The 12,639-nt window shown below is 40.3% G+C and overlaps 1 protein-coding gene and 1 long non-coding RNA gene across 2 annotated transcripts; one reads left to right on the top strand and one right to left on the bottom strand.

Moving 5' to 3' along the window:
• Window positions 1-1,208: 1,208 nt before the first annotated feature.
• On the bottom strand, window positions 1,209-2,907 carry LOC145551135 (uncharacterized). The gene is made up of 3 exons (XR_014086956.1): window positions 2,080-2,907; window positions 1,661-1,802; window positions 1,209-1,575 (listed from the first exon to the last, which is right to left on the bottom strand). It is a non-coding gene; the product is annotated as an uncharacterized LOC145551135 (long non-coding RNA).
• Window positions 2,908-6,310: 3,403 nt separating this feature from the next.
• Window positions 6,311-12,626, top strand: terfa (telomeric repeat binding factor a). Its single transcript, XM_008405726.3, has 13 exons — window positions 6,311-6,591; window positions 7,143-7,238; window positions 7,474-7,604; window positions 7,915-8,001; window positions 8,402-8,542; window positions 8,614-8,738; window positions 9,277-9,804; window positions 9,931-10,029; window positions 10,487-10,606; window positions 10,709-10,852; window positions 11,092-11,171; window positions 11,263-11,309; window positions 12,203-12,626. Exons 1-13 carry the CDS (start codon window positions 6,441-6,443, stop codon window positions 12,359-12,361), a joined length of 1,908 nt encoding a protein of 635 aa, XP_008403948.1. The 5' UTR covers window positions 6,311-6,440; the 3' UTR covers window positions 12,362-12,626.
• The last annotated feature ends 13 nt before the right edge of the window (window positions 12,627-12,639 follow it).

Genomic DNA, 12,639 nt, shown 5'->3' with positions numbered 1-12,639 from the left:
TCATCTTCTGAAGTTGGGATATTTTTCCTCCAACAGGTTCCAGAGGAATCACCTCAAACCAGATGTTGGACTGGATTTTATTTCACTGTCATTTGTGAATGTTAGAGCCTCATTTTCAACAGTGGATCTATAAAGGTTGAAAAAGGTTATTATTTTGGAGAAAATCTCATCAACATCAATATTTCCACTAAATAAGAAGCAAAAAACTAAATTGTTTGATAAAGGAAAAGCCTCTCAGACTCTGAGCTCGACCGCACCAAACTATTTTTTATATTAGAGAATTAATTTAATTTCACATAATTATTGCGGAAGAAGCCATTTGTTTGTTAAATACTTCATGAAACATATATACCGTGTTTGATGTTTGTTAGTCACAAAGAACAAGGTAATTAGTCCAAGTTTGTCGTTTATTGAATGTTCAGGAACTACACAGCAAAGGTAAAACAACCTGAACAGGTGATCAACTCTTTTTACTCTCCGTCTCTCTCTGTCATTTAAGCACACTCGTTGCCATGGCAACCTCCTGCGCTCCACAAGCCGACCAGAGATTACAAAATACAACATTCAGTCCGTTACGATAGCTTTGCAGGCTTGATATTTATTTTGCGATCATTAATAAACCTCTCTTGAACACAGAGGTGGTTGATTAGTTAATTTTAAACTCCTGCTCTGCTATTTATTTAGATAATGGAACCGAAACGCACAGAATTGCGCAACATCTTGTTGAAACAATAATTACTGAGATTGTTCATTGGGTCATTAATTTGAACATGTTTAGTTGATTTTGTTTGTTGTTCCTTCATAAAGTTTCATAAAGAGCCAGAGGACGTGCTGGTCTCAGCCTCCTGGCTGCGTTCAGTCTGTCGTGCCGAGATCGACTCAAAACCTTCCGCGATCAACGTATTGCACCGCTGCTCTGGCAAAGCACGAACAGTTCAGAAACAATATGAAATGAGAAAGAAGGTAGTCATTAACTGATTAAGTCGCGTTTTAAATTGTTCTTGAAAAACTAATCAGTCACGGCTGATTAGTGGGTGAACTCACGGCTGCACAGTGAACCCATTGATGTTTTACAGCAGACAGCCGCTCACCTCTCTTGCAGGTGCTGCTTCCCCCGCTAAATCCCGCTAAATCCCGCTAAATCCCGTACCCCCTCACTTTCACCCCTGATTATAAGTGGACCCAAGTGCACCAGGTGAGAGACGTAGTTAATTTAAGAATATTTAATGGAAAAACGAATAATCAAACTTACAAACATGAAAAAAAAAATCCAGGGAACAAAATAAGTGCAAAACAAAGACAAATTGGAGACACAGGTAGATCACAAGGAAACCAGGAAGAAATGAGAAAAGTGACTAGACAAACCGGCAACGAGGTGCTTAAATACTGGAGGTTGTGAGCTTCAGAAAAGACCTTGGGTGGATGATCCATCGATCCATTTTCTTACACCATTGTCCCAGTGGGGTCAGGAGAGGTGCTGGTGCCTATCTCTAGCAGAAGGAAGGGTTACACCCTGGACAGGTCGCCAGCAACACAGAGGCAGGACAAAACAACCATGCACGCACACATCCATACCTAAGGATGGGTACAGAAACCAATTAACCCAACAGTCATGCTTTTGGACTTTGGGAGGAAGCCGGAGTACCCGGAGAGAACCTACGCATGCATTGGGAGAACATGTGAACTCCATGCTGGGAATTGAAGCCAGGACCTTCTTGCTGCAAGGCAACAGTGCTATCAAGTGCACCCCTGTGCAGGACCTGGGCTGATGAGCAGGTGTGAGTGGAGGGAGTGGAAGCAGACTGTGAAGGGATAAGGAAAGTGGCAAAGGGGGGAAGATTACACAAGGGGAAACAACCAAAATACAAACACAAAGGAGTAAGGAGACTAAAGGAACCTAATTAAACAAGAACAAAGGAAAACTAGAAACAAGAAATAAACATAATTAGAATCACTAATGAAGAACAGATGTGGAAAACAAGGCTGAATTAAATGGAAACAGCTAAGAAACACCAAAAGAATCTGAGGAGGATGCCGGCGAACAGCAGCCTTGGAGGACGCTGGCAGCGGAGCTTGTACCTTGGTGGGTGTTGGCGACAGAGTGGGAACCTTGGGGATGCTGGGGATGTGTCAAGTCCTGACCGACCTCCTGAGCATTGTCGCAGGTTCTATCGACCTCCCAGCCAATCTCCTGAGACTGGCTTGGAGGTCAGTGGGACCTACGACACTAGCAGTTGAGCAAGTACCTGCTGGCGGCAGAACAGGAACCGGGAGGCCAATGGAACCCACGACGAGATTACACTTCTCTATTTATAATTACTCTGCTTGAACCCAGTACCTCAGGTTGTTCTGCACATTTTCAGAAGTCTATTGGTGAAGCCTCTGACCGCACGTCTGAATACTCCTCCTCCTGCTGACTGGCCTGAAACAGACTGGCTGTCTTCGTCGGTTTCTTCTTCAGGTAGTTGCTCCTCCAAGACCCCCAGTCTTTCGTTCAGCTGTTCCACTTCACGCTGCAACATTCTGTTTTCTTGAACGTAGGCGGTGCTTGTCAACTGCAGGACGATGCGATTTAGCTTCAGGTCTTTGTTTTGCTTTTCCAAGATGGTGTTTATCTGGCAGCGGATGTCATTTTCCTCCTGCAGGGATGTGTAACCCTCCTCCAGTTCAGTTTTTGTCTGCTCCAAGACAGTGTTGTTCTGCTCCAAGACGGTGTTGTTCTGTTCCAGGACGGTGCTTTTCTGCACCAGGGTGGTGCTTTTCTGCTCCAAGGCTGTGTTTATCTGTTCCAAGGCAGTGTTTATTTGCTCCAACACCATTATTTTCTGCTCTAGAGTGGTGCTTTTTAGCTTCAAGGCAGTGTTCTCCTGCTCCAAGGCAGTGTTCTCCTGCTCCAGGGCGGCGTTGATCAGGTTCAAGGTTGAGTTATCCTGCTCCAGAGCGGTGCTTTCCAGCTTCTGCTTCAGGCCGGCGTTCTCCTGTTCCAGGGTGGTCTTTTCCTTCTCTAGGAGTTCCATTTTTTGCTCCAGAGTGGTTTTATCCAGCTCCAAAGCAGTGCTTTTCTTCTTCAGGGTTGTGTTCTGATATTGCAGGGAGCTGTTTTTCTCTTCCCAGATGGTTTTTTTCTCCTCCAGGATTTTCCATTTGTGATCAAGGCTGGTGTTCTTCATTTCCAGGTTAGCATTTATCCACTCATATGAAGCATTTTCCTGCTTTAAGATGGTACAGTACTGCTCCACGGTGGTATTTCTATGTGCCAGAGTGGTGTTTTCCAGTGTCAGGGCGGTGTTCTCCTTCTCCAGGGTGTTGGTTTTTTTCTCCAAAATAGTGTTTTTCTTCTGCAAATCGGTATTTTTCTTCTCCAGGGCAATGTTCTCCTGCTCCAGGGCGGTGCTTTTCTGCTCCAGGGTGGTCTTTTCCTTCTCTAGGAATGTATTTTTCTGCTCCAGGGAGGTGTTTTTCTGATCCAGGACAGTGCATTTCTCCCCCAGGGCGGTGATCTCCTGCTCCTGGACACTGCTCATCAATGTGAAGGAGATTGTTTCCTTCTCCAAGACGGTGCTTTTCTGCTGTAGAGTGGTTTTTTCCTTCTCTAGCACTGTGTTTTTCTTCTCCAACGCAACGTTTTTCTTCTCAAGGGTGCTGTTATTTTCCTTTAAATTTTGATTTTCTTTGATCAGATTTTCTAAACCCTCGTCTTTTTGCCTAATCAAAGTGTCTTTTTCAAGTACAGCTTTTTCCAAAGTCTGAACTTGAATCTTCAACTCCTGGTTTGCGTTGAGCAGTTTCTGTGTCTCTGTAGACATCATTTTTACTTCATTCAAGATGTCTTGAAGCTTCCGGGTTTCTACAGCTAAAGTCTGCTGTGTCATCTCATTAAAAGAAGACGCCGGGCTACTCTGACTCATTGTTAGTCTTTCTATAGATAAATCCAAAAACTGCTCAATATGTGTCTCTTACCTTGTAGAACTTTCGCACTAACTCTCTTGTTAGGTGACAATCCTTCTACTTGCTTTCCCACTTCTATGATCCTTTGTGATGTCATCAATTCTCTTTGTGACATCAATTTGCATGATGTCAAAAATTGATGTCACTACCTCAGCAGAACAACTAGAAAACTACTGAAGTTTGTATTAAAACAAACTTTACAGCAGTTATTCAGTTATTCCAAGCAGACCAACGGTCAGGAAAAACACAGGGAGGAGGACAATGTATGTAATTAAGTGAAGGTTGGTGTATCAACTGTGGACTGGTTAAAAGCTGTCAACCATACTATCTGCCTCCGGAGTTTACTGCGGTGTTTGTCACCATTGTTTACACTCCGCCGGGTGCTAACGGCAACGAAGCATCAAAGGGGCTGTATGACACCATTAGCTCACTGCAGATGAAGCACTTGGAGGCATTTTACGTGGTTGCAGGGGACTTTAACCATGTGAAACTGATGGACACTCTACTCAGTTTTACCGGCATGTCATCCTTCTTACACTCTGTATTGTGTTTACACCAACATTCACGGTGCGTACAGAGCTCTTCCTCGCGCCCATCTTGGCCTCTTCGACCACTTGTCCATCCTGCTGGCGCCAGCATATCATCCGCTGATGACACGGATTAGGTCAAGGAAGAAGAGAGTCACTGTGTGGCCCAGGGATGCAGACTGTGCGCTCCAGGACTGTTTTCAGTCCACAGATTGGCAGGTCTTCAGAGAGGTGGCTCCTTATGAGCAGGGGTGAAAGTAGTTTTAAATTCTTGGGGGTACTATGACAATAAATAAATAAATAAATAAATAAATAAATAAATAAATAAATAAATAAATATGTGTGTGTGCTTCTTTTCTTTATGTGCTTTGGAGTTTCTGTCCTGATGAATTTTGAGATGCCACGAGACCTAAATTCTGAACATCATGGCAATGAGTGATCCTAGTTTTCCATGTCTGGCATGTAACCATTTATTTTAGCTAAACTAAAATAACTAAAATCTCCAGCATGGGGAAGTGGAATGAGCTCAACTTTTCTCTACACTTTTAAATCGGTTCTATTGATCCTCTGTCCGACAGAGGGATAATCAGTAGCCCAGCGTCATGACCTGTTTGTTCTGAACATCCTGCAACTTCCACTTCTCTTCCTAACATGGTGCCTCCTCATCCTGACTCTCATTCTGACAGGAGGAACCACAGAGCTCTGTTAGGTTAAAGCTCATCTTCTGAAGTTGGGATGTTTTTTCTCCAACAGGTTCCAGAGGAATCACCTCAAACCAGATGTTGGACTGGATTTTATTTCACTGTCATTTGAGTGGAGTGGAGATATAAAGATTGAAAAAGGTTATCATTAAGTCTCATCAACATCAATATTTCCACTACATAAGAGGCAAAAAAAATTGTTTGATAGAGGACAAGCCTCCCAGACTCTGAGCCCGACAGCACCAAGCAATTTTTTTTATATTAGACAATTAATTTAATTTCACATAATTATTGCGGTAGAAGCCATTTGTTTTTTAAGTACTTAATGAAAGATATTTACCGTGTTTCATGTTTGTTGTAAATATTCACAAAGAACGAGATAATTAGTCCAAGTTTATCGTTTATTTGTTCAGAAATTACAGCGGCTGTGATGCACCAAGACAAAGATAAACAAAGTTAAAACAACCTGAACAGGTGATCAACTCTAAACCACTCACACCTTTTTACTCTCCGTCTCTCTCTCATTAAGCACACCCGTTGCCATGGCAACCGCCTGAGCTACACAAGCCGACCAAAGATTACGTTAAAAACATAACATTCAGGTCGTTACGATATCAGTTTTGCAGGCTTGATATTTATTTTTGATATCATTAATAAACGCTCCTTGAACACAGAGGTGTTTGGTCGGTCAGTGAAGTTAGTGAAGTTAGTTTCATATTATTCGATATATATTCGATATATTCGATATTCGAGCTCGTTATTTTGGTAATGGAACCGAAACGCACAGAATTGCGCAACACCTTGTTGAAACAATAATTACTGAGGTTATTATTGTTGTTGGGTCATTAATTTGAACACATTTTGTTGATTTTTTTGTTGTTGTTCTTTAATAAGTTACGAACGTTTAAGCGAGCCAGAGGAGGACGTGCTGGTCTGTTTGTCTCCTAATGTCGAGATCTACTCTAAACCTTCCGCGATCGACATATCGCCCCGCTGCTCTAGCAGCACGAACAGTTCAGAAACAATATGAAATGAGACAAAAGCTATTTATTAACTGATTAAGTTGTGTTTTAGATTGTTCTTGAAAAAACTAATCAGTCACGGCTGATTAGTGGGGGTACCCTGCCGTGTCAAGGGCGTGTCAAAAACGGGGGCTTAGTTGTTCGCAGCAGTTCGCATAATGCTCGGAGGAGGCGGTATAGCGCCGGAGATCACTTTACCAACCACCATTAAACCGAAAGAAGAAGAGAAGTGAAGCGCGAACATGGCAGCAAATGAAAGTGTAAACATCGGTCAAGTAAAAGTGCAGAAGGTTGTTAACCGCTGGCTAGTGGAATATTACTTTTCTCTGACGGTGGAGTTCTTCAAGAACCAGCAGTATGCGGATTTTTGTGCTATTAGAGACGTGCTGGACGGTAAGCAGCCTCTATTCTAAACTAGCTTACACTTGCCTAGCTTCTCATGTCTGCCTATAGTAACTTTAGCGTCAACAAAGTGAACCTACTTGTTGTCTATTAACTATACCAAATGCTTATAATGTTTGCGCTTAATGTTGTAGGACAGTTTCACATTCTCTAGCGTTGCAGACTGAAATGTGAACTTACTGTATTCATATTTTGTATTCAGCAAGCACCTAAGCAAGAAGAACGACATGAAACAACTGGGAAGCTTATGTGAAATAGTTGTTTTATTTTGTGTTGCTTCTAACTGGACTCCTGCTATTGCAGTCTTTTGTCTACTTTTGACAACTCGTTTATTTCAGCTTTGGAACATGTATTAAATTACATTTGATACGTTGCCATTTGGCCAAATTTATGAGCTTTATCCTTTATGTGATAATAATAATGCTATGAAACTGCTTCATAATTTGCATCAAATGAACCTTAAATTAATTGGAAAAATCCTGAAGAGTAAGGGAAGGATTGTAGATGTGGATTGCTGAGTGTATAATTTCTGATCTCCGTAGCTGTCCTTCAACGTCCCATTGAAAGTGTTGATGACATGACCTTGAAGATCAGATTGTTGCAGTTCCTGTCTCGCATAAACGAGGGAGAAAAGCTTGGTGAGTTCATTTCTCCATGTTATTAACACAATTGCATTTATTTTAAGTGAAATGTTAAGAATAACTTGTGATACTCTCATAGTTTTACTTATGTTGGTTTAGCCAGTGCACTGGCAAAATGCTTTTAATAATGAGATATTACTTTCATTTCATTCATTTCATTCCATTCGTCCCACTGTCAGTCCTACTGTTATGGTGACCAAGCCTTGCAGTTATTGTTAATTCTGTCCCTCAGATTCATTTTTTGAACCCGATGAGTCCAAAACTCCGCTGGAATCGGCCCTAAACTTGCTGGAAAGTATGAAGGCAAATTTCCAAATTCCTCAAGCCGATTTCGACTATGTATCCACATTAATTAAAGAGATGGTAGGTGATTTATTTATGTTTTTATATATATAAACTTGTTACTGCTCTGGTCTAGTGTTGACACTTTTTAACTCAAAGACACCAAACATCCATCTTTGCAAAGTCAGAGGCTACAGCAGTTGTAATTGATAAGCCCAGCAAATCATCCGACCTAAGATTTAACCAGCAGTAGTTCTACGTATTGTAGTAGATTAATACTACTGCATATTGTTGATGAAGAAATGTGCTGATCATTTCTCTGAAGTTAAAACATGGAGATATCCTGAAAAGGCAGTTTTGATCCAGCAAATTATTTATTTCTATTTTTTAGATCCTGGGAATTTTCATAAAGAATGAGGTATTTGATAAGGCAAAAGCTGCACTCACTCTGTACTTCCCCAGTCCAGGAAATGAAAAGGTAAGTCCACCTAATCAATCTTTAACATGCTCTCATTTTGCAACTTCTAAACTAATATCGTAGATTATATTGTGTTTCTGCTGCTTCTGAGGAAATAATTAAACAATGCAAACAAAGGAATTGTGAACTGTCATTCAGCTCCCCTGGGTTGGAATATTTGGGTTGGAATATTTCTTGACATAACATAACATGTGGTTGAGGAACTAAATATTAGTTCAGTGATTAACGGGAAGCAGTAAATCCGCAAGCACTTTTTCAGTTCATTCAGTAAATGTTTGAGATTGTAGAGAAAACATGATTTTCCTGACTATTTGTGAACAGACAACCGTTACCGTTCTTGGCTACAAATTTAAGCAGTTTCCAACTGATGTTTTGCATGTCAACATTTGATTCTCTGCAGAGGGCCACATTCATGAATCTCATCTGTCAGAAGAGTAACAAACACAAGGTCATCAACCAAATCAACTTCCCACAGTTTAGGAAGGAGATGCTGTGTTTTTGCCAGAAGCTCTGCCCTTTTACTGTCCCTTTTCTTCACAAGGTTTGTTAAGACACCGCCTCTTGGACTTTTTGTTTTGAAGATGGTAATATAAATATATGTGTGTTTAACAGGCTGCATTGAGCCTTGTTGAGTCACGAATTGAAGCTGAACATGAAGCAGCAGTGAGGAGCGACGAGCAGGAGGAAGCCAGTCCGCCATCCAGCCCACAAGTAAACGGCTTTCAGTTCAGATCAAGGTAAGGAAAGTTTCATCTGCTTTTATGCTGTGAAATCTTTCTAATTACCTCTGTGATTTAAAAAAAAAATATTGTTATTATTATTTATGCAGTGTTTATCTTGCCAGAGTTACTACACTCTTTAAAAGACTTTAACCATATAGAATTAAATTCCATATGGAAATTCATATTCTAATTCTTCAAATTAGAATATGATGTTATCTATATTTCATATAAATTTTATTCCATATCTTATTGTCAACATAATAAAATTCTAGATTTCTAAAAGCAACTTTTTTTGTGTTTTTTAGATAAAAGGCGTACGTCAAATTTGTGCATTCATCTGTCCATTCATTTGCCTTTGTCTATCTGTTCTGTTGTCCATCTTTACTTCTGTCCGTTCATCCATCTTTTCATCCAACTGTTTGTGAATTCTTCCGTAATGTCTGAGTTTTGCCATTTCCATATTTAGTTACTATTAGATTTCAGGACTTTTTTAGGAATCCTGTTGTGTGGTTTTAAAACTTCTCAGTCGGTTTTTTTTTTGGTTTTCTCCCAGAACTTTGAGAAGGTGTACATTCATCCAGAAGAGCAAACTCGAAGTAGCTTACAAAGACATGGCTCTGTGCTTGGAAGAAAAAACATTTTCAGACTTGGAGCAAGAAGTGGAGGAAGAATCTCAGAAAAGAGTGTGCTTCTCCCTGGAGAGACACACTGATTCTGTTAGAGGCGCCACTCAGAGCTCAGAGCAAGAAGCCCTGTTTCAGAGAAAGTCAGTCAGCCCTATGGAAGCTTCCACAGCTGACCAGATGACACAGACGGGCGCAGAGCGCCAAGCAGCAGCGGGGTCGCTCTCAAAGACTCTCTACACGGTGGCCCGGTTTGTGGTCGAGCCGGACAGCCAGCCGAGCTCACAGTGCACAACGGCTACCGAGGAGCTGGACGTCGAGACGAGGACAACGGATTCTCCACAGATGCCGTCCACATCAAATGAAGAGCTGAGCGGCCTGCAGTGCTCAGATTCAGGCAGACAACATTCGAGGCCCAGGAGAAAGCTTCCCAGGCGCGGCAGCAATACACCGAGCAGGTTAGTTTACCGCCATCTTCCTCTGTTAATTGCTGCTTTTGCATTTTATCCCAACATGTCTGCTTTCTGTTCTTTCTTTAAGAACTGTAAGACTGAGTATGTGGGTTAAAAAAACATGTTTTTCAGAGCTTCAACTAGTTCCATCGAATACTCATCAGGCAGTGAAGGGGAATCCCCTCAGAGTGGGAAAAAAGAACTGGAGCGGCCGAATGAATCATCCAGCAAGTACGTCCAAGTGTAGTGTCGCCTCACACTGACCTGGCTTCAGGGAGTCCTAAAGATTCAGCAATTTTTCAGTTTTCAGAGTAACAACATCTGCAGTTGCATCTGAGTAAATATCACTGAAACGTTTTTACATTTCAGTCATTCAAATACAAAACTAAAAATCATGTATATTATAGATTTACTACACACAAAATATTTAGCAAATGCTTATTTCTGATCATTTTGATGATCATAGCTTATATATTTTGAAATCCTATCATTGAGTTTTCTGTAAAATCATTCAATGAAATCAAGTCAAAAATTCTATTGCACTGTACTGAAAAATGCATGGTCTGGTCACTCACTGTCACCCTCTACAATTTCCAATAAGAAATGTTTATTAAGATTCCGACCATCTGTTAAATAGATGAATATTTTCACTCGTTATGCTAAAAACATCGATTTACTTCCATGGCAGAAATGCCGACAGATCCAGAGAAGTGCCAGAAATCAAGGACGATCAACGGGCGCACCCAAACGTCTCCAGAACTCAGAAGAAGCGACCGCTCAAATGCATATCCAAGAGTTCTAAAACATGGTGAGAGGAATCATGTCATACTTATTTTTAATGTAGTGCAAAAGCTGACTCGACTCAGGTCTGTGTGGGGAAACCTTTATTTCATTTTTTTTTTAAACCCAGTGACCCGAGCAGTGGAGAGCCTGTTTGTCCGTCAGACTCTTCGTCGGACACGTCGGCTGATGCGTCCTCTCCTGACCCTGTCCCTCAGAAGAGCTCCACTCCTCACAAAGATGGTCAAAGCAAGATTCCCAGCAAATCGCTTTGGTTAGTAGAGCGGAGATAATCAGCTGCTGTCAGTTAATGAACATAAATGTGTAAAATCACCATATTTACTTTTTTTTTGTATTTATATGTTAAGAATTGATATATTCTAAACTGTTAAGCGTTAATCAATGTCCTCAGCCATGTTGTCGTTTAATGCTGCATGTTTTTATTATGGGAAGTTTTTGCTTTGCCAGTAAGAGGAAAAACTCAATTTCTTAAAAGCTTCTTGGTCTTTACAGGAGAGGACACAAAAATATAACGGAGGAAAAGGAGACGTGGATCGATGAGGACTCCCTTTTCCCCTCCACAAAGAACAGAGGTAATACTTCCTCAGCTATCAGAATCTAATCGATGCTAATCTGACTGTGAAGATCTAACAATATAAACATTATTTATGTTTTCTACTACAGGATCGGGATCAAATGAAAGCACCATGTCAAATTCAGGACACAGAAGGGTAAGCAATACGTTAAAAAAACAGTCAACTCTAAAGAATCAGTGCTAACTTAGGTTTTTCGGTGTTGTGTAAAAGTTCTTGCCCCTTTAATAGTTTTTTTTTTTCACTTTTCATTTCTTTTGCACATTTAAATGTTTAAACAAAATTTAAGACAAAAATGCTATTTAAACCAATGAGACAGGAAATAAATCCTGTCTCATCCCAAGCTCTGTTAATTTTAGTATTAAAAGTGATTAACTCAGCATTTCTAAGTTTAGCTCTACACATTACTGTCAGATTCTCAAGAAATCAGCTCAAAAGAACCTGCTTGGGAACATGAAGTAGGTTTCTTTTGATGCCTTCAGTAAAGGAAATTGAAGATTGGACATAATGGCCTGGAGAAATAATCAAAACATATTTATTTTTGCTCAATTTTTAAATTAAACCGATTTAATAATGTTTGGAACTTATATACTTTTAGTTTTTATTTAGTTTTATAATGATCCAACTTGACTGGATTTGATAAAAGTGACAGTTCTTCCTAACAAGTCACTGTTAACTACCAAAAACATGGACCCTTTTCTTTGGCACCAGGATGTTTCACTTCTATATAGGCGGCATAAAATGCTCGATAAATCAGAACAGTGCCAAGTATCTAATGCTCTCCTCCTATCCTTCGGTAAAGTAACGTTTTTTAGTTGGATCAAGGCAAATCCACCGATACTTTTGTGCTCCAAGGCCTTTTTAGGTAAACTGAACATCCTTGTGATTTTGTTGTCAGAGGCCTGGTGATACTCAGATTAAGCATTTAATGAGCTTAATTCCAGAAGCGTACTTCTTAATTTAGAGTAAAAAGTTTCAGCTTTTCAAAGCAGTACAAACCTGACCATCTTTTATCGTTTCTGCTGCTGCAGAGGTGGACTGACAGCGAAACGGAGAACTTGATTCAAGGGGTCAAGAAGTTCGGCGAAGGGAACTGGAATAAGATAAAGGCGTACTACTCCTTTAACGACCGCACCAACGTCAACATCAAAGATCGGTGGAGGACATTGAAGAAGAAAAAATTGGTTTAATTTTATTTTGTAAGATTTTTTTTTTTCTTATTCAGATGTTTCTGTTTAGAAGCTGAGTTTTTTTTTAACGAGCTGTAAAAAGAAAAAGAAAAAACTGGATTATTTTGTACATTTCTTGTTAAAGGAGTCATCCATGCAGTCTTATTTTAAAGGACTTTTGTAAAAGAATGGCACAGATTACAGCCCTGTGCTTTAAATTATCTTGGTTTTCACAGGTAATAAATGACCAATAAATACATAAAAAGGCCAGTGTTTTTATTACGCTTGTGACTGGTAAA

Source organism: Poecilia reticulata, chromosome 3 (genome assembly GCF_904066995.2).
Source record: "Poecilia reticulata chromosome 3, P_reticulata-male-v2, whole genome shotgun sequence".
NCBI classification, from domain to species: domain Eukaryota; kingdom Metazoa; phylum Chordata; class Actinopteri; order Cyprinodontiformes; family Poeciliidae; genus Poecilia; species Poecilia reticulata.
Note: the sequence above shows the minus strand (reverse complement) of the source record. Positions and strands in the feature narration are given on the sequence as shown.

Coding starts and splice junctions, on each gene's coding strand:
- terfa (XM_008405726.3), top strand. CDS start 6,441: ATGGCAGCAAATGAAAGTGTAAACATCGGTCAAGTAAAAGTGCAGAAG. Junction 8,002..8,401: donor CCAGTCCAGGAAATGAAAAG/GTAAGTCCACCT, acceptor GATTCTCTGCAG/AGGGCCACATTCATGAATCT. Junction 10,030..10,486: donor CCGAATGAATCATCCAGCAA/GTACGTCCAAGT, acceptor CTTCCATGGCAG/AAATGCCGACAGATCCAGAG.